Source organism: Caloenas nicobarica, chromosome 1, assembly GCF_036013445.1.
Source record: "Caloenas nicobarica isolate bCalNic1 chromosome 1, bCalNic1.hap1, whole genome shotgun sequence".
NCBI classification, from domain to species: Eukaryota; Metazoa; Chordata; class Aves; order Columbiformes; family Columbidae; genus Caloenas; species Caloenas nicobarica.
Window position 1 is genome coordinate 159,192,116 of NC_088245.1, and position 18,630 is coordinate 159,210,745.

At 56.7% G+C, this 18,630-nt stretch overlaps 1 protein-coding gene across 1 annotated transcript; it reads right to left on the reverse strand.

Annotated features, from left to right (window-relative positions):
* Nucleotides 1–6,306: 6,306 nt before the first annotated feature.
* Nucleotides 6,307–9,622, reverse strand: ZIC2 (Zic family member 2). Its single transcript, XM_065650435.1, has 3 exons — nt 8,620–9,622; nt 6,754–6,917; nt 6,307–6,570 (listed from the first exon to the last, which is right to left on the reverse strand). Exons 1-3 carry the CDS (start codon nt 9,620–9,622, stop codon nt 6,307–6,309), a joined length of 1,431 nt encoding a protein of 476 aa, XP_065506507.1.
* Between the last annotated feature and the right edge of the window lie 9,008 nt (nt 9,623–18,630).

The window sequence follows — 18,630 nt, forward strand, 5'->3', positions numbered from 1 at the left end:
GGAAAAAATAAACAAAATAGGATAAAATAAGGCAAATTAAAATAAGACAAAATAAAACAAAATAGAAGAAAACTGGGGGAAAGTGCCCCACAGAAGTCAGCAAATGTTTACGGTGAAAATAAGAAGTCAACAACAACTAAAATCTGAAAGCCACGTTCATTAGTATTCAGGACATAGGATCTAGCTTTTATGTTTATCTTTCTCCACGGATCAATATTGTAGCAGCATGTGCCGGGAACGAGCAGAAATCTGGCCACTGCATGTGGCTGACCTTTCTCTCTCTCCCTACAGGTCAGATCGTCTTCATCAAAACAGGTCAGATCGTCTTCGTAACTATCATCACCTAATGCGGCCACAGCCACGGCTCTCATTAAAACCGGGATTTAATCTAGGGGCTGTGACTAAGAATCAAAGGAGAACGGCTGTTTGCCCACACAGAGGAATTAGTGCTGTAGGAAGAAGGAAAAAAAAAAAAAAAGGAAAGGAAAAAAAAGTTGGAAGGAAAATTACTCTTTCTTTTTTTTTTTCTTTCCGCTGCAAACTGCTTTATATCGAGATCCAGACCAAACCCACGCACACGGGCGCGCACACACACGCATCAGACCCCATTTCCTGCGGGGGCTCCGCGGCCAACCTCGCTCGCCGGGCAGCGGGTCGGGTCGAACTCCGCCGCCCCTCCGGGCCGGGCCGGGAGACTGCCCCCGGGCCCACGGGACACCGCGGCCACCCACGGACCTGCGGCAGCGCGACGTCCCCACGACACCCGCGTTCGGCGGAGCCCCCCGGCGCCGTGCCGGGACAGCCCCGTCCCGCGGCAGCCAACCCCGCCTGCCCCGGGCTGGGCACCCCAAGACCCCCGCGGACCCCACGGCCGCCCCCAGCCCTCCGCGAGGAGCGGCGCCGCGCGTGTAAAACACGCGCTCCATCACTTCCTGGCGCTTGAGTTACTTCGTGCCCGTCCTCCCCCCTCCTCCCCCGCTCCTGTTGCCGATTATGTTCTTTTTAACACCAAAAGCGCGTCCTTCTCCCTCCGGGACACAACAGCTGTCTCCCGCGCGTGGGGCAGCGGCGCGGCGTGGGGGCCGACGGAGGCGCGACCGCTCCGCGCCGGGTCCCGCCGCTCGGCCCTGCCGTTTCCCCCTGCGGGTGTCATTGAAAAGCGCGTGGGGCCACGGGCGAGGGACGCGGGGCAACCTGCTCATGTTTCCTGCCCTGCGAGGAAGTGGGATCGGCGGTTCGTTTAGTGCCGCGCTTCCTCTCCTCGGGACAGCAGTAGGGCAGCCACTTTGAAGTATTATTAAATAAAGACATGTAAACCTCTGGCGAAGGTCCTCCTTTCTCCTTCTCTTTTCTTCTTTTCTTTACACCCAAGTATTAAAGGCAGAGAAACCCTCCAGCCTGACCGGGAAAAAAAAAAAAAAAAAAAAAAAAAAAAAAAAAAAAATATGGAGAGAAAACCCAAAGCACTGGGGAGGAATTGCAGTTTGGGAGGGAAGGGGACACCGTACCCTGCAGGGTGGGACAATAGTTTTTGCTTGCTCTGCCGGTAAAATGCGGCTCTTGCCCCAGCCGTCTGGCTCGGGGAAAAAGAAAGGAAAAAAAAAGGAAAAAAAAAAAAGAGGAAAAAAGCGACCCACGAGATTAAAAAAAAAAAAACCCACAACAAAACCAAAACCAACCAAACAAAAAAACCGCATCAACCATGCATGGAGATGAAAAATATACGTACCTCACTGTGCCCGCGAGCACGTTTAGCGTGCACGCGTGGCTGGGGAGAAGTATGGGGGAGCCTGTTATGTCTTCATAGCGGGCAGGAAACGTGTACGAGTTTCTGAAAACAAAGAGGAAACTTAAAAGGCTGTTAGGGGTTTGGGAAGGTCTGGCCAGAGCCAAGCGGAGCGGCTGCAGCCCGGTTGTTGCCCCCCGGCTGCCCGCAGCGGGGGCTTGGTCGGGCAGGGGCAGCCCGCTGCCCGCTGCGGGGCCCCGCCGGTACCGGTACCGGCACCGGCACCTCTGAGCTCTGCAGCCGCTCCGCGCCTGGGTTCGGGCGAGAGCTGCCGTATTTTATTTTATTTGGGTCTGGGCTGTTGTCATCTCTGTTTGTTTGATGGGAGGTTGGTTTGCCTTCGGATTTGATTTTTTTTTTTGTCACCACCGGCTGCAACACAAAGACACCAGAGCAGCCAAACCAGGTGCAGAAGAGGATTTCATTCGGCACAGGCACCGGGGGCAGGTAAAGGTAGGGCAGAGCGTTGGGCTCTCCCATTGCGGGTGCCTGGGGCAGAGCACAACTTGGTTTATGGATGGAGCCTCAATTTTTTTGGCTTGGGAGGAGTGCATGAGGGGAGAGCAATTCCCAGGGAAATCACTCTATCTTTTCAGGGGGTCTCCAGGCAGAGTTAGGAGAGAAATTTATGATTGATAATAATACTAACAATAAAAATGAAACCCACCATTCCACGCTGGTTTTTACTTTCACGAAGAGTCACGCCGCGGGAGGAGAGCCGGCCAAGCGGGGCTGCCGCAGCCGGGCACAGCGCCGTGCCCCTCGCTGCCCGCCGGCGGGGGAGGGGTACGCGGGGCCTGGGAGACCCGGGAGCCGTCGGGGCAGCCCTGTCGGGGCGTGAGGGCCGCCGGCCGGGGCACGCCGCCCGCTGCGGCTGGGCATGGGGGGGTGAGGGGTCGGGTGAGGGTCAGGGCTGCCGAGGGAGCCCCCGGCTTCCCTCCAGGTTGGTCTCCAGGTTGCCTTCAGGGCTGGGGCAGGGAGGTTTGGAAAGCTCAGGCTTGGTGTGGAAGACGAAAGGAGACAGATGGAGAAGGGGGGGGGGGGGGTGGAAATTGGGGTGAAGGGGATGAGGTGGAGGAAGGAGAGAGGGCAGAAGGGGCGCAGAGGAAGATTCCAGGGCCAGGAGTCCCTGAGCCCGGGCCACCCGCACACAGGGCTGTGAGGCGGGTCTTGGCTGCCCTCCTCCCCCAGAAAAACCCCAGCCCCTGTACCCGATGAATTACCGCTGCCCCTTAAGCGTGGCAGGACCGGGCCGGGGTCAGGGCGCGGGGGAGGCGGACAGAGCGGGGCTGCGGTCTGGTTGTACCAAAGCCAGGGTCAAGTTCAGGGCCAGCCCATGGAGGACAGGCAAGAGGGGACTTGCTCACGGCCACGGCCGCCGCCGCCCCTTCCCCAGGCCTTTCGGAGGAGCGACATCCCTGCCCGGAGGGAGCGAGGCTGCCCCTGCCACCACACGGCCTGAGCTTTGGGCGGAGGGGGGACGCCTGCTCTGCGCATCGCCGCCATCAGTGCTAGCACCTACATGGGGGTCGGAGAGGAGGAACCTCTGAGGCTGCCCGAAAGCCAGAACGGCTTCAACGGGACGGAGAAGGGGGAGCCCAGCTCCGGGGCGCTTCTCGCCGGCCGGGGCAGAGCCGGCGAGGGGACCCCGGAGCGTGGTTCTCTGCCTTTGGGCAGGACTGCCCTTCCTCCCACGGGCCTGAGGGGATTTGGGCAGCCAGTGGCTGGCAGGGGTTGGCAGCACACGCCGGGCTCTGAAGCGGGACCCCCTCTTGGTTTTTCGGCGGCGAGGATGCCGGCAGGACAAAGAGGGACCCTCGCAGCTCGGCTGCGTTTCCCACGGATCTCTCCAAGGGGCAGGCGGCATATGCCAATGATTTTAATAAATATTTTTGGCGTAATATTATTACCGAACATAAATTAGGTTTTAATAGCCGTCTGATTACCCGTGGAGCCTGCCGTGTGCGCGGGGACGGCCGCACTGGGAGGGGCGCGGCCGCAGAGGAAGCTCCGTCTCCGCTCCTCATCTAAACTTCGTTGGCAGCGGCGGGACGGGGGAGTCCTTCCCTCCCTCCTCCCCTCCCCCAGGGTGCAGATAACCCCCACCTCACCCCAGAAGCGAGGAGGGCCCAGGGTACCCCCATCTCCCACCTATCTCCCCCGCGCCGGCTCGTAACACCTCTATCGCTACTTGAACACGGGGGACGAAGCCCGAAAAACCCAAACTGACGACTGGCCGAGGGGGTGGCGATGGTGTCGGCCGGGTGTGAGGAGCAAAGGGCTCTCCGTGCCTGCACAAGCTGCCGCTGAAGGCAGCACAGCCACCGCAGGGCGCTCGGAGCCCGGCTCACAGAGCTGCCTCTTCGCAGGGCGTATTTCGGTGGCTTGGCAAGGCCGAGCTTTTTCCACCATTTCCCGGCTGCTGTCACACTCGTCTTGGGTGTCCCGATGCAGCAGGTTGTGCTCGGAAATCCGCTGCTTGCCGGCCCCAAACGAGCGGCTCCGCCGGCCGGGTCCCGACGATGCCCGCGGAGCGCAGCGCTGGGACAGCACCCCGGGAAGGGCATCGCCCGGCGGTCCCTCGCTGAACACATCTGACAACCTAAATCGCTCCCTGGGCTATGAAAGAAAAAGGGGAAAGAAAAAAAAATAAAAAGAGAGAAAAATAATATTGAAAAGAAATGTGAGCTCTCATCGCCACTTTCTCCTTTCCAGGGCTAAACGGAGGCTACCAAGAACACGGGAAGGCTCAGAAGGCCGGGATTTATGGCTCAAAGCAGCCCTGCGCAGAGCCCAGCGCCTGGCCGTTGCCCCGACACCTTCGTCCCGAAGCGCCCCACTTTGTCACCCTGTGGAGCAATGAGCTCCCTAGCCACACACACGAGCAAGACAGAAGGCGAAGGGAGCTGAGGTCTTGCCGTGTAAAGGTCTCCCTAAAGAAGATCCTGCCTTGCAAGTCAGTTGAGGAAGATGCAAACGCTGACACCCTCCCTTTTTTTTTTTTTAGCCTGTAGGCTTCCAATTTTTTTTTTCTTTCCTTTTTTTTTTTTTCCCCTTTCCATTTTATTTTCTGGACGGGGAGCCCAGCTGGAAGAAATCCTCCTGTTTCAGGAACCGGAGTATTTTTTAAAAGCATTTGTTTTGCAGCCGCCACTCAGCCCCTCGCATGCGCAAGCGCAGGTTTCAAAGAGCCCTTGGCATAAAAAGTAAACAGCTTCGTGCAGTTTCAACACGTTTTATTATATTTCTGTATGCATTACTCTCAAAACATATCACAAGAAATGATGAAACCACTTAAACCTTCAAATAAAAAATCTGAAACAGTTTATGCTCACAATTGTACATATTTATAGTTAAGAAACATTCTTTATAAATACTGTTTCCTCTGTAGCAAGTTAATACCATAATTTAATTACAAATGGATAAATATGGTAACAGGTATTTACAGGAGGAAGGGTGTTATTACGGAAAAGCTAACGGCACGACGTTTATTTTTCCTCACAATCTTCCGAACAGGAACTAACAAATTGAACTTGCAAAAGCACTAAAACATCACATGTAAACCCAGCTAACAGAAAAAATACATTCACAAGCGTTGTTGTTCATGTGTGTGTCTGTGAGTAACAGAATGGAGACTTTGGCACGGTATTTCTTCCCCAGTCTATAGTTGAAATGCAGTTTACAATCAAGTTGCCTCTTTAAAAGGAACACAATATTCAAGATATCACAATTACAAAAGAAACCATTTTTTCTTCCACGTTACTTTTTTAAAAGGAGTGAACTAAAAAAGGAGGAGAGAGGAAGGTGGGGAGGGGGAGAGGGAGAAAAGAAAAGATGTCCATCAGTTTCTCTGGGAGGGAGGAAGAGGGGAAAAAAGAAAGACGATCAAAAACAAAATTTAAAAAAAAAAAAGAAGAAGAAGGGGACCAATCCGCGGTTTACAAACTGGACGAACTTCTATACACCAAGAATCCAGGAAAACTTCGTTCCCCACCTCGCCTGAGGAAGGAGAGGGCCGCTATGTACACAGTTCGTGGGGCGGGAGGGCGCTGGTTGCTCCGGGCGGGGAAGCGCAGGGGCCGGAGGAGTTCGTGTCTCTGATCTTTTGTCTGGAGACTCCAGAGGGAGAGTTTCTTTCCGCCGGCTTGGGAAGCTTTTTGCTGGGTGGTGTGTTGGTGGCGTTTGTGGTTATTTTCCCCTGTCACTCTCCCCTTTCCGTTCCTCTATTTATGTACTCATTCTCTTATGTTTTTCAGCACGTAATTTTATAATTTTTTTCTGGTTCAACATGTTTTCATAAAGAAAAAGAAATCCAACAAAAAAAGACCCGAAGGCAGGAGGGGTGTGGGGAGATAAACGCCTCCCGTCCCCATCCTGCTCGGCCGTCATTTCGCTGCCGGCGGGTGCGGCGGCATCTCCCGGTGCGTCTCCGGCAGGCTCGCTCCCTCCTGCCCGCCGCTGCCGCCGCTGCCGAGGCGGGGAGGGCGCGGCGGGGCCGTGCAGAGCAGTCCGGCGGGGCCCTACACGTACCACTCGTTGAAGTTGGAGGAGAGGCCACTGTGGCCGCCGCCGCCACCGCCACCGCTGCCGCCGCCGCCTCCGCCCCGGTGCACGGCGGACACGGCCGCCGCCGCTGCCGCCGCCGCCGCCGCCGCCGCCGGGGAGAGGTTGCTGGTGCTCTGCGACTCGGCGCTGGGGGACACCAGCCCCGGGGGGGTGGAGGACTCGTAGCCGGAGCTGGCGGCCGGGGAGGACTCGGAGCCTTGCGGGGATGACTCGTGCACCTGGGGGGCAAAGGCAACACGGCCGGGTGGAGGGGGGACGGGGAGGCCCCCCGGGCGCGCCCCCCGCCGCCGGCCCGGCCCGCCGCCCCCGGGCCCAGCTCCCGCCGCCCGCCGCCCCGACGGGGCGCCCGGTGCAGGGCGGCCGCCCTCCCGCCTCCCGCCGCCGGTTGCGGGGCCGGGTACCTTCATGTGCTTCCGAAGGGAGCTGGGGTGGGTGTAGGACTTGTCGCACATCTTGCACAGGTAGGGCTTGTCCGAAGTGTGGACGTGCATGTGCTTCTTGCGGTCGCTGCTGTTGGCGAAGCGCCTGTCGCAGCCTTCAAATTCGCACTGGAAGGGCTTCTCCCCTGCAAGAGAGCGGCGGGGTGAGCGCGGCCGCCACCGCGCAAAGCCTGCGCAGCCCCGCGCCTGGCTCCCTCGGGCTTTCCCCCCTTTTCCCCGCTCCTCTCTGGGCCTCCCTCTCCCAGCCACTTTGCTCAACAGCTTCGCAAAGCAAGAGGCCGATTGTGCCCCGGCACCGCGACGGTGAAGGGCCGCGCCGCTCCCGCGTTGTCCTGCAGCGAGACAGTGCCCGTCCCCCGCCTGATTCTCCTACCAACCCCCCTGGGGTACCCCCAGCCCGTTATTTCGACGGGTGCCGACACACAGCCGGCCCCGAAAGAGATTGAAGAAGAAAGGCGATTAAAAAAAAAAAAAAAAGCATCGAGCCGTTTCGCCTCGATACCAAATCCGCTATCCTGTTAAACTGGAAACCATTACCGAGAGATTTAAGGCCGGGCAGATTGTTTCGTGTATGGATATTCGAGATAAACGCACATCCGCTGGGAAAACTAAACGTCTGTAAAATACTTCATTTAATTTTCATAGGGATTCCTCTTGCCCGGCTGCCAGGACTCCAAATGCCGGAGAGTAATTTGGAGGTGAGAACTTCACATCCCCCCGCCTTTGGAGGGGGAAGCATTTAACATTAAATTCCATTAGCACCTAAATTGTTTCTTGAAGACATCCGCTCAGACACAATGACTTCAGCTCGGGCATCTCATGCAAATACATCTCTCAAATTTTAAACCTTGTTAAAGCTCGTCTCGCACCTCGCATCGGGCTTAGCACTTGAGAAAACAATAGGCCTCGAGACTTTTAGCCTTTCTCCGGGTAAATATTTGGAGTGGAAGTCGCTAAAATATTTGGCTGTCTTTTATGAAATAGTCTGGCACGGTTCGAGCCGGCAGGAGTAGTAAATGAATAATAGATGAGGCAGGAGGATGCGTTTATTTTTGTTACCCTTCGGCTCAGGCGATTTTCCATCGGGATAAGCCTGGGCTCCTTCGCCCCTCTTCTACCTGATTTAGGTGGAAGTTTCTGAGCCTCAAATCCTCTGTTCCCCATTACATAATTTAATAAACTGTTGCAAAGGCACCTTAAATCACCTCGAGTGAGACTTTAAAAACACTTTTTTTTTTAAATGAGAAAATTTTATTGCCTTGCTCACACCATTTAAATTTAATGGAAAGCATTCCCAGAAAGAGAGATTTTGCCACTTCCAACGGGATTTTTGACTAATGACGGGTCTGGCACATATTTGTATAGTTTCTCTCTCGTAGTATCCATACATGAAACAAGCGCTTACAAGCGCTGAAGTTACATGCCAATACCTAGCGCGTTGCAAATGTGTAAGACGTTTAATGTATATATACACACACACACGTCTGTCCGTTTTTTCGCGGGACTGCAGAATTTAGTTCGCGCTGTATTTTGCGTTTCTGCAGAAAGACCCCGCCGAGCCTCGGCAAGAATCTACATCATTCACTCGCAAATTAAAGAAAACAGTAAATATCCTTTCAAAATCTGGGAAGGGGGGGGTGATGCTTGCGGGGAAGAAAACCAAAGCAAACGTAGCCGTGTGATGGAGTGGGAAAAAAATATCAAACGGGATCCTTATTTTATCACTCTAATCATTTCACATCTCTCTGTCTGAGTTTTTATCTGTTTATAAATACAAATATAGGCACGGGCAGAGGGGGATAATCTGCCGAAAGAAACCCGAATTACCTGTGTGCGTCCTTTTGTGAATTTTGAGGTTTTCTGATCTGGCGAAAACTTTTCCGCAGCCAGGGAAGGGGCAGGGGAAGGGTTTCTCGCCCGTGTGCACTCGGATATGATTGACCAGTTTGTATTTCGCTTTGAAGGGCTTGCCTTCCCGGGGACACTCCTCCCAGTAGCAGACATGGTTGCTCTGCTCGGGTCCCCCAACGTGCTCCACCGAGACGTGAGTGACCAACTCGTGCATGGTGCTGAAAGTTTTATTGCAACTTTTTTTTGGGTTGTTCAGCTGCTCAGGGTCGATCCACTTGCAGATGAGCTCTTGCTTGATGCACTGCTGCCGCATGTAGCGGAAAAAGGCACCTGGGTGGTGGTGGTGGTGGGCTGCCATGTTCATGCCCATATTCATATTCATGGGGCCGTACTGGTTGTGCAGCTGAGCCGCCGAATAAGGGTCAGTCCTGGGGCTGGAGACCTGGCGGTACTGATCCGACCGGGCGAACACCTCCCCCGGCAAGCCCAAGCGCATCTGTCCGTTGAGGACGTTTTGGGAGGCGTGGGGGCCGTGCTGGTCGTGGATGCCCGGGAAGAGGAGGTGGCTCTGAGCGTCCGTGTGCGGGTGGTGCAGGCTGCCGGCCGCAGGGCCGAAGATGCCGTGCTGCCCGCCGGCCGGCGACGAGTCCCCGAAGCCGCGGCTGCGAAACAAGAAGTCCCGGGTGGAGTTGAAGGGCGCCCCGGAGTAGGAGCCGACGTGGGCGGCGTGGGGCCCCAGGGCGGCGGCGGGGTAGCCGGGCGCCTGCGAGGTGAACGCCGAGCTCTGCCCGGGAGAGAGGTCGTGGGCCCCGGCGTTGAGCTTGAAGGCGCCCATGTGCGCCGCCGCCGAGTCCACGAAGCTGTTCTGCGCCGCCAGGCTCAGCTCCCGGTCCTGCATCTCCGCCGCGGCCGAGTGGTGGTGCCGGGCGAAGGTGCCCACGCCGAGGGCTGGGAACTGCGGGCCGGCGTCCAGCAGCATGGTCCGCGCCGCTCCGGGGACGCCGCTGCCGCCGCCGCCCCGCTACCGCCGCCGGGCTGCCGCCGCCCGCCCGGCCGGGCGCGGGGCCGCCGCCGCTCCGCGCCGCTTCCCCCCGGCAGCCGCCGCGTACCCCGCCTCCGCCGCCGCCGCCTGCGCCCGCACCGGCCCGCTGCCGCCGCTGCCGCCGCCGGAGCCGTATCCGGAGCCAGGCAGAGCAGAGTCCAAAGGCGAGCGGAGAACCAAAGTGTATTAAAGGAGCTGAGACGGGGGCGGGCAGGGGAGGGGAGGGGGAGCAGGGGAGGGACAGAACTGGGGACGGGGGGGGGGGCAAGGCTCGCCTCGCCGTTCCCTGCGGCACACACGCACGCACACACACACGCACACACACACGCACACACACGCCGCCGCCCCCCCTCAGCCGCCACCGGGATGTCAGCGCCGCCGACCCCCGCCCGCCCGGCTCCGCGCCGCTCCCCGCGTGGGCCGCGGCCCTCACCGCCGCCTCGGGCCCCCCGCCGCCCCCGGGCTCCTTCTTTCGTTTATCCTCCGCCGGGCATTAGCGCTGTCTCTCGCGGAGAAAAACTTGCAGCCGCGGGTTCCCACGGAGCGAAGGGACCCGGGGGGCGCCCCGCGCCGGGGAGGGGAGGTGGGGGAGACGGGGGGTGCCGGAGGCGGATTAAAAACAATAAGGGCGGCGGTGGGGGTGGGGAGGAGAGGAGGGGGGCGGGAAGGGGCCGCGGAGCACCGGGGCCGGAGCGGCGCTGCTGGGGCGGCGGAGTTGCAGCCCAGCTCCTCCCGCGCCTCCGCTACCTCTCGCTCCTCTGTTTATTTCGGTGGGCGCTGCTGAGGCGGCGGCTTTTTATTTTTCCCCCCGCCCCTCACTCCCCCTCTTTTTCTTCCCTCCCTCCCCCGGCCTCTCTCCCTCTCCCCCCCGCCCAGCACTGGCGGCTCCTCTCCCAACACCGCCTTTACCCGCCGCCCGGCCGCTCTCCCGGCGCCCGCTCATTGGCCCGAGCCGCCCCGTCCATCCGGGCGTCCCCGGCCACCGGCTAATGGCGGCGCGGCCGCCCCGCGCCCTGCCCACCCCGCCGCCCGCCCCGCGCCCCGCCGCGCCGCCGCCGCTCGCCCCGCGGCCGCCCGGTCCCCGCCCGCCGCCGCACGCACGGTCCCGGCCCCGCTCGGCGCCGGTGGCCGTCTTCAGCCCGGCACCGCCGGCGGCTTCTTTTTTTCTTTTTTTTTTTTTTTTTTTTGTGGGGGGGTTGGTCGCCCCCCCGCCTCCCCCGCGGCGAGGGGAAGGGGTGGCGTGGCGGGGGAAGAGGCGCGGCGAGCCACACGCACGGAAAATATCGATGTGCTCTTGGCCATGCGATCCTGCCTCGGGAGGCAAACAAACAAAGCGAGTGGCTTAAAACATGGTCAGGGGGCTGGGGGGGGCTGCCTTTCTTTTTCTTTTTTTTTTTTTTAGGTGGTGGCTGAGGGAGGGAGGGGCTCGCCCATCCTGCAACCGCTTCCCCCTTTTCGGCTAAAGCAAATTAAACCCATGATCGATAAAGGGAGCAAGGGGGGAATCAAATAAAAGTCACGTTGGCGGGGCGACCGCGGCTAGGAGAAGAAAAAAAAAAATTATAAAAAAGAACACACCGTCGCCCTGGTTGTTCGAGCTTTTAAACCACTTGTGCGGGAGCAGAAGAGTAGATCTGCATGTGTTGTGAATGTGCACCCGAGAGCAGATGCTTTAGGAGTTTTCCTTGTCTTTTCTCCTGAAAAAGAAACAACAACAAAACCGAAAAAAAATCCCAAACGCAAAGCACAAACCCCAAAACCCACCCTGCCATTGTTATTTGGAAACCGGATTCTTACATGGCAGGAATCAAAAAACATACAGCCAGCACACACACCCACACCCGCACACACACACAGAGCAAACAAGTCCCCTTCCCCTCCCCCTCCAGTAAATACGTGTCTGGCCCCTGCTTCGGTTTGTTTTGTAGTGGCTGAAAAATAATCATCTCGGGGCCAGCAGCTCACCAATAAATAAGGCTTTGTAAAAATTAAAAACCAACATAACATTTGTCGTCTTAACCGTCCTGCACTTAACCTTGCGTCGCGATCCCCATCGGTTCTATACTTGGTGGAGAAGCAACCCAAAATATAAGGGTTTGTGTGTTTTGGTGGTGCTTTTTGAAATTCTCCCAGTGACATTCCTGGGACTCCTCACAGCATTACATCCCCCATAAGGCACAGGCATGCTCAAACCTGGACCCATCGTCTGAGCAGGATTTTTACGGCGGTGGATAGATGGATGGGTGAATGGATGGATGGATGAATGGATGGAAGGAAGGAAGGAAGGAAGGAAGGAAGGAAGGAAGGAAGGAAGGAAGGAAGGAAGGAAGGAAGGAAGGAAGGAAGGAAGGAAGGAAGGAAGGAAGGAGGGAAGGAGGGAAGGAGGGAAGGAGGGAAGGAGGGAAGGAAGGAAAAAGTAACGTTGCCCACCAGCTAGGATTATTGAAATAAGGTTTACCCATCGGTGTCACTAAATAGTTAAAATATTACCGAGCCTGTTGAAAGTAGCTGAAATGTGTCAGTACCGGACATAACTCTTTCAACGAGGCGGGGATTTAATTTGGGAAGAAGTGGGATTCCTAGAAGGGTTAGAAATCCGAAATTGGCATTAGAAGTTAAACTGAATATTAATGCAGAGCTGCATCTCTGATGCCAACAGCCCTCTCCTCTTCACCACGCCGTCACTCGGTCCTGTCTTTGGAGACAGGAGAGTCTGCTCCCGAGATATTGCCTTCCCAGGCTGCAGCTTGGTAGCATATGCTGTCCTTGTCCTGACCCCCCAGGCTCCCAGGGACAGACCGCGAACAAATTCTATTTTCCTTCCCTGAAAGGTTTCGAGGCAGAGGTCTGGGAAGTGTCCTCCACTGCTACTGGGGATTTCGAGAGCCCAAGTTGGAGAGGAAGGCTTGGTGTTCTGTATCGTCTGCCTCCAGATCAGTGAAAAAAAAGCATACGGACACCTAGACCCTTGAATACAGTTTTATTTATTTTTTAAAATATTTCAAATAAAATATTACATCTGAGATTAGAAAGGAAGTAAAAATGTCCAGGAAAATTTTCAGTTAAAAATACTGTTTTGAATTAAAAAAAAATCCAGCCACAGGGTGAATGTTCATACAAATACGCACCTTCTGGATTTTCACCTCGTTCTTTTTTCTTCCTTCTCAACCTTTCCTTTCCTTTCCTTTCCTTTCCTTTCCTTTCCTTTCCTTTCCTTTCCTTTCCTTTCCTTTCCTTTCCTTTCCTTTCCTTTCCTTTCCTTTCCTTTCCTTTCCTTTCCTTTCCTTCCCTTTCCTTCCCTTTCCTTCCCTTTCCTTTCCTCCTCTTTCCTCCTCTTTCCTCCTCTTTCCTCCTCTTTCCTTCTCCCTCTCCTTCTCTCTTCACCTTGCTTTCCTTTTCAACCCCTTTCATCCCTTTTCTTCCTTTGTATTCCTTTTCTATTTTTCCTTCCTCTCTCCATTCCTTTCTTCTTCCTTCCCTCCCTCCTTTCCTTCATTTCCCCTTTCCCTCCATTCTCTCATTCCATCCTTTCATTTCGTTCTTTTTCTTCCTCTCTTATCCCTTTCTTCACTTTCTTAATTATTTTCTCTTTTTTCTTTCCTTCTTTTTAAATTTTTTTCTTTTATTTCCTTGCTCTCTCCTTCCCCCCCTTCCCCCCCCCCCCCCCCTTTTCTTTCCTTTCCATTCCTTTCCTTCTTTTCCTTTTTTCCCTGCCCTGCCTCCCCTCCCCTCGCCCCGCGCTCTGCCCGCTCAGCGGCGCCGGCACCGGGGCGCTTTGCGGGGGAGACACGGTGAATTCCAGCCGGAGCCCCCGCGGGCTGGCCGCGCTCTGCTATTCTTTCAGGGCTCCAGCCCTACTCTCTCTGCAGGAAACAGAGGAGCTGATCCAAGTTCAAAGTCACGTCGCCGTCCCTCCTAAGAAGCGCTTTATTTCCCTCCGAACCGCAAAACCCCCTTTCCCCCGTGTCACCGGGTAACAAGGGAAGGGAGCGAGAGAGGGAGGGAGGGCAGAGGAGCAGCCAGCCCCGCACTCGCTTGCCGGGCCATCGCCAGAAACGCAGCCTTCGGCTCACGACAGCTTTCGAGGGAGGAAACCAAGTGGTTACCCAAAGTCGGTGCTAAACTGGTTTATTGAAAGAAGTTTTTCAACAGGTTTCTGGAGGTGCCAGACCTTCAGAGCAAACGTCAGCCTTCCCGGGAAAGCATTCCCCTCTTCGTAAGTTTTCCGCAATTTTCTTTAAAACTGCTCTGCTCTTAATTCTTGCCGGCTGCTGATGCGGAGGGAGCTGTGGGGAGACGTAGGGACGAACGAGAGAAATTTCTTGTTTCCCCTGGACTGCAAATGTCGCCCTCCCCTTCTAGACCGGGGAGGTGTCACCACCCCCAGGCCGGGGGTGATGGGGAGTCCGGTCCGCACCCCCCCCGCCCCTTCCCCGGGCAGACGAGGGTGCCGCGGCAGGGGCGCAGGCTGCGGCGGGGCCGGGGGCTCTGTCCGCGGGAGGCTGCGGCTGGCGGCAGCCTGGCTGGGAAAGGAGAGGCTTAAGGGCCGGCCGGGGAGGAAAAAGGGGTTTTTCCCCCCTAAATCCAAGCTTTGCTTCTCCCCCGAGTAACTGGACGAGGAGCGGGGAGAGGGCGTGCAGCCGGCCCGTAGCTCGGGAAGAAGAGGCCAATTGAGCGGAATCACTTGCACCGTTGTCTGTATCACAGACACTCATAAATTCAACAAGCTCATCAACAGGATATTAAGTTGCAGGTTACCTTTGATGGTGCCGATCCGAGGCACTTCTAGGCCGTTCGACCTATGACCCGTGAAGACCACATGTGTTGTGCTGTAGCCTCCCTCTGTAAAACACACTTCAGGACAAAAGTTCTTTGTCAGGCTCTACCGGCAGTGTAATGTAAAAGAAAAAGGGGAAATAATGAAAATCTCAGCCAAAGCTGTAACTTTTTAATGCTTTTTTTTTTTTAACCACTAGGCAGGGCGGGGGCAGCAGGAAGGAGCACCTCGCTTTCGTGCCGTTAATATTTATTGTCCTCTCAGTTGCACTTACATATATATAAAATAAGTTTCCGTATAAACCCCCCCCCTCGGCGGTGATGCCGTGGGGTGGAGGGGGCGAGGAGCAGCGTAGCAGCGGTTTCCAGGACGGGAACCTCGACCGAGCGGCAGGCGGTGCTTCTGCCCTGCCCAGCTGCGGCTGAGGGACGCGCAACGCCGCGTACTTTGCGCGCCTCGCTCCGCAGCCGGCGCAGACCTGGCGCAACGCCCCCAAAATGGGGTCAGCCGCAGCACCACCGAGTTTTATTAGATGTACCTTTTTAAGTCTGGCGATGCCCATATAAATTTTAGAGTCAGGGGAGAAGCTTCCCAATAAAGCGCGATGGACTTTGTAATGCAATTTATGCTGTCATTCATAAATAACAATGCCATATGGTAACCATATTGCTTATACAAGTAAAGCCGTCAAAGTGTCACTATTTGATTTATCTCAACAGCTTCTTCCAACGGTGACGTTCAGCTACAGAGAGAGGAGAAGGAGGGAGAGAGCACAGAGCAAAATTTGGCCTGGGTTTCCTGAGGCTGCCTCTATCTCTTCGCCTCTTCCTCTCCCTGTATAGGTATAGATATACATCTATACTCTATACAGGGATTGAAAGATAGAAATTTTTGTCCTTATTTTGTCCGTATTTGAGCAAATGCCTGAAGGGAAGATGCGCGGATGGAGCCCTCTTTCCCTGGCGAGGCGCGCACTGAAAATGGCAGCTCCGAAACTTTTGCCCGTAAGTCCTCGTCTCAAGTGTGCAGCGGGTCCCGGTCTCGGCAGCCCCGACGGCGGGCACGGTGCCGGCACCCTCACGGGGCCGTGTCCCGGCCCTCGGGCTCCAGCTTGGGGTGTATCAGGCGAAGAGAAGGGAGCGTTTATTTAGCTCATCAGAAGTTTATTTTTAAAGGTATAAAATAATCCATCCACTGATCCCCTCCAGAGAGGAGGGGAGCCTCGCCGCCAAATCGCTCCTCTCCCTTTCGTGCCCCTGGGCAGCCACGACCCCTCCCCACTCTCCCGCCCGGGGTCCCGGTGCCTCCGTGCTATCCCCCTGCCGGGACGGCGACGGAGGTACCGGAGTTACTCCCCGTCCGTTTCGGCGATGGCGGGGATGTGACTCGGGGCGCTCCCGCCCGCTGCTGGCGGAACCCAGCGCCGGTCACGCGTGGCCGCGGAGGTAACCGCGCCATAGGCTCCCCCACGAAGCAAGGCAGCCCCACGAGCGACGAAAGCCACCCGCGAAGGTTCGGGCTGCTGGTGAGCTATTTCAGCAGATTTGGGGAAATCCGGAGGTGTTGCAGAGGCAATCGCGCTCACTTGCTAATGCTTCCCCAGAAGAATGTTTTACACGTTATAAAATATTGCTCTCCGCTCCCTAACTATCAATAAGACGTACATTAAAAACCATTGTTTGCAAATGGTGTTCATGATCATTAGCATACATTTACATAATGCAGCCTACAGCACATTTTACAGCTAAAAACCTCCCCTAAAGCCAATAGCCCGAGCTCGGTTTCTAGAGGAACGTTTACGAAATATATCTGAGGGCTTCCAGGCTTTTACCCCGCCTCCCCCGGTGTCCCTTGGCACGTTTGCCGGCCAGCGGGGCACTGCGGGGGGGCTCTGCAGCCGGCTCCGCCGCGGGAGCGGGGCGCGGGGCCGACCCCCGACGGGCGCTGCTGGCGGTTTGGGGCGGGGGGGGGAAGCACCACCCGCCTCCCTCCGTCGCAGCCCCCCAGCGCTGCGGCAGCCTGGGCCTGAGCTGGGGTCGGTGAGTTAATGGGTTCTAAAATCTTCGCGGCTGTCTTGGTGCTGGCATCGTCCAAAAAACAACCCGGCCCGGGCAGTCACCTTCGCTTCCCGGCGTCCTAAAAATGGGCGAATTTCCACGTGAGTCTCAGCCAAACCCTCCCTCCCCACAGTCTCAGGTCAGTTGCCTATTACCCAGCTATAAAATATTTTCTTTGTTTTATAGCCCCTCATAAAAAGAAGCTGATTGGGGGGATATATTTGAATTAAGACATATTAAATCGATGACAGATACGTATCACGCTGCTTTTAACAAGAGCGGGACGAGGAGGCGTGCGCAAGGTACCGCGTAGCCTCGATACTGTTGTTCACCTCCACAGCATCCCATATCGAACTATTACGTATAGTGACATCGGTCCAGAAACCTGCCGGGAATTTGGGGAGCGGGGGCGACACTGTTTAGATGCAAGTATATAAAGCATACGTATATAAATACATGTATAGGCTAGTTTGCGAGGAGAAGTTTTTACTGTGCAATAAAACCATCGAGCAGCCCCTTTTAAAACCCGAAGATTATTTATTCTCTTGCCTTGCAGCATCACTGACACCCCCACCACGGCCAAGCGAGCCTGGAGCATCGGTTCGGCTCCTGGGAGGGGGGGGATACAGGCGGCTCTCGGTCCTCCTTGCGGTGGAGGAAGCCGGGACTCCCCGCCGGGCCAGCTCCTGCTCTACAGTCCCTACCCCCAGTTTTGGCAAGCAGTGGGCCAAATCCTGCGAGTTTTCCTCACGTGAGTAGCGGGGGGAGGGAGGAGAGGAGAGTTGGAGCCTGGCCCAGGAAATGCCGAACCAGCACGGGGCTTCCTTTGAACGTAGCTCGGCAAAGGGCAGAGGCGAGGATACGCAGACGTGCTTTGGTCAAGGGGATTAGGTGGCCGGGGAAGGCCAGGAGGTGTGTGCGGAGGGGTGTCCGCTGGCATCCCCCGCCCCGTTTCCTCTCCTGGCGTGGCGGAGTAGCGTTCCTCGCTGCTCCGCTGGCAGGGAAGGGCAGGCAGCCTGCCTGCACTTTCTGAAGAGCGCCGGAGCACCAGGCGTTCCCAGGGGGACCAGCAGCCTAAGGAAAGCAGATGACATATCAATAAAGGCCACCTCTCCTCCCGCAGCTCCAGAGGAAAGTCACGGCCATGCTCTTTTGCCCCTCTTCGGTCGGCAGGGAGAGTCCCGGCCCTGCCTTTTCGGCATCCCCAAACGGCAGCATCCTCCTTTGTGCAGTTTTGGCGCTTCACAAAGCACTTCACTTTCGAGGACCAACACACTCCGCATTCCAGGGACGCTCCCATCGCTCTCCCCTCCCCGCCTTTAGGGGACCCGCCACTCTCCCTGCTTTTTCCGTCGAGGGCAGCAGCTCCTGGCAGACATCCCCCAGATGGAGACTCCCCCTTTTCCAGCCTTACCGCCCCTCTCCCTCCCTGGCATCCCAAAAGTGTCGAGGGTCTGTGTAACCGGAGCGATTTCATCCATATTTTGCCATTGTCGAATTAGGTTTGAGATGGAGACAGCTGCCTGGGGTACGACTGGTGGCCCCCCGAGAGGCATGGGGCGGCTGTCCCGACGGGGCGCCCTGGGAAGGGCCTGCGGGGCACCTCGGGAGGAGGAAGCCCCAAAAGCAAGTGGCGAGCATGGGCTTCCAAAACTTCTTCCTAATATGTGCTGCAGCTTTCCCCAGGCTGCTTACTCACTTATTTTCTAAACGAAAGGAATCCCTCCTGCTTCCCCCGCTGCCGCCTTCTTTTTAGGAAAACGTTGGCTGCCTTCCCCTAGTATTGCCTTCAGTCGCCCGCCTTGGGCACGAGTACACACAGCCTCGGCCTCGCGTGGGTGTGGGGGTGTGTGCGTTGCATCAGGGCGTGCTTTCCCGCCTCATCGATGAATGAATGACGGCCAAAAAAAAAAAAGGGAAGAAAAGAAAAGGAAGCCGAGTGCAGAGCCCGGCAGCAGCCCTGCTCGTGGGCTGCTCTCAGCCATGGAGAGAAATCCCGCAGCCCCGCAAACGTAAACACGGCGGCGCAGCGCCTCCGAGCAGGGTGCCCCGTCCAGCGCCGGGGGAGCGGCAGCTGCTGCCCGCTGCTGCCCGCTGCCGGCGGGGGGGGT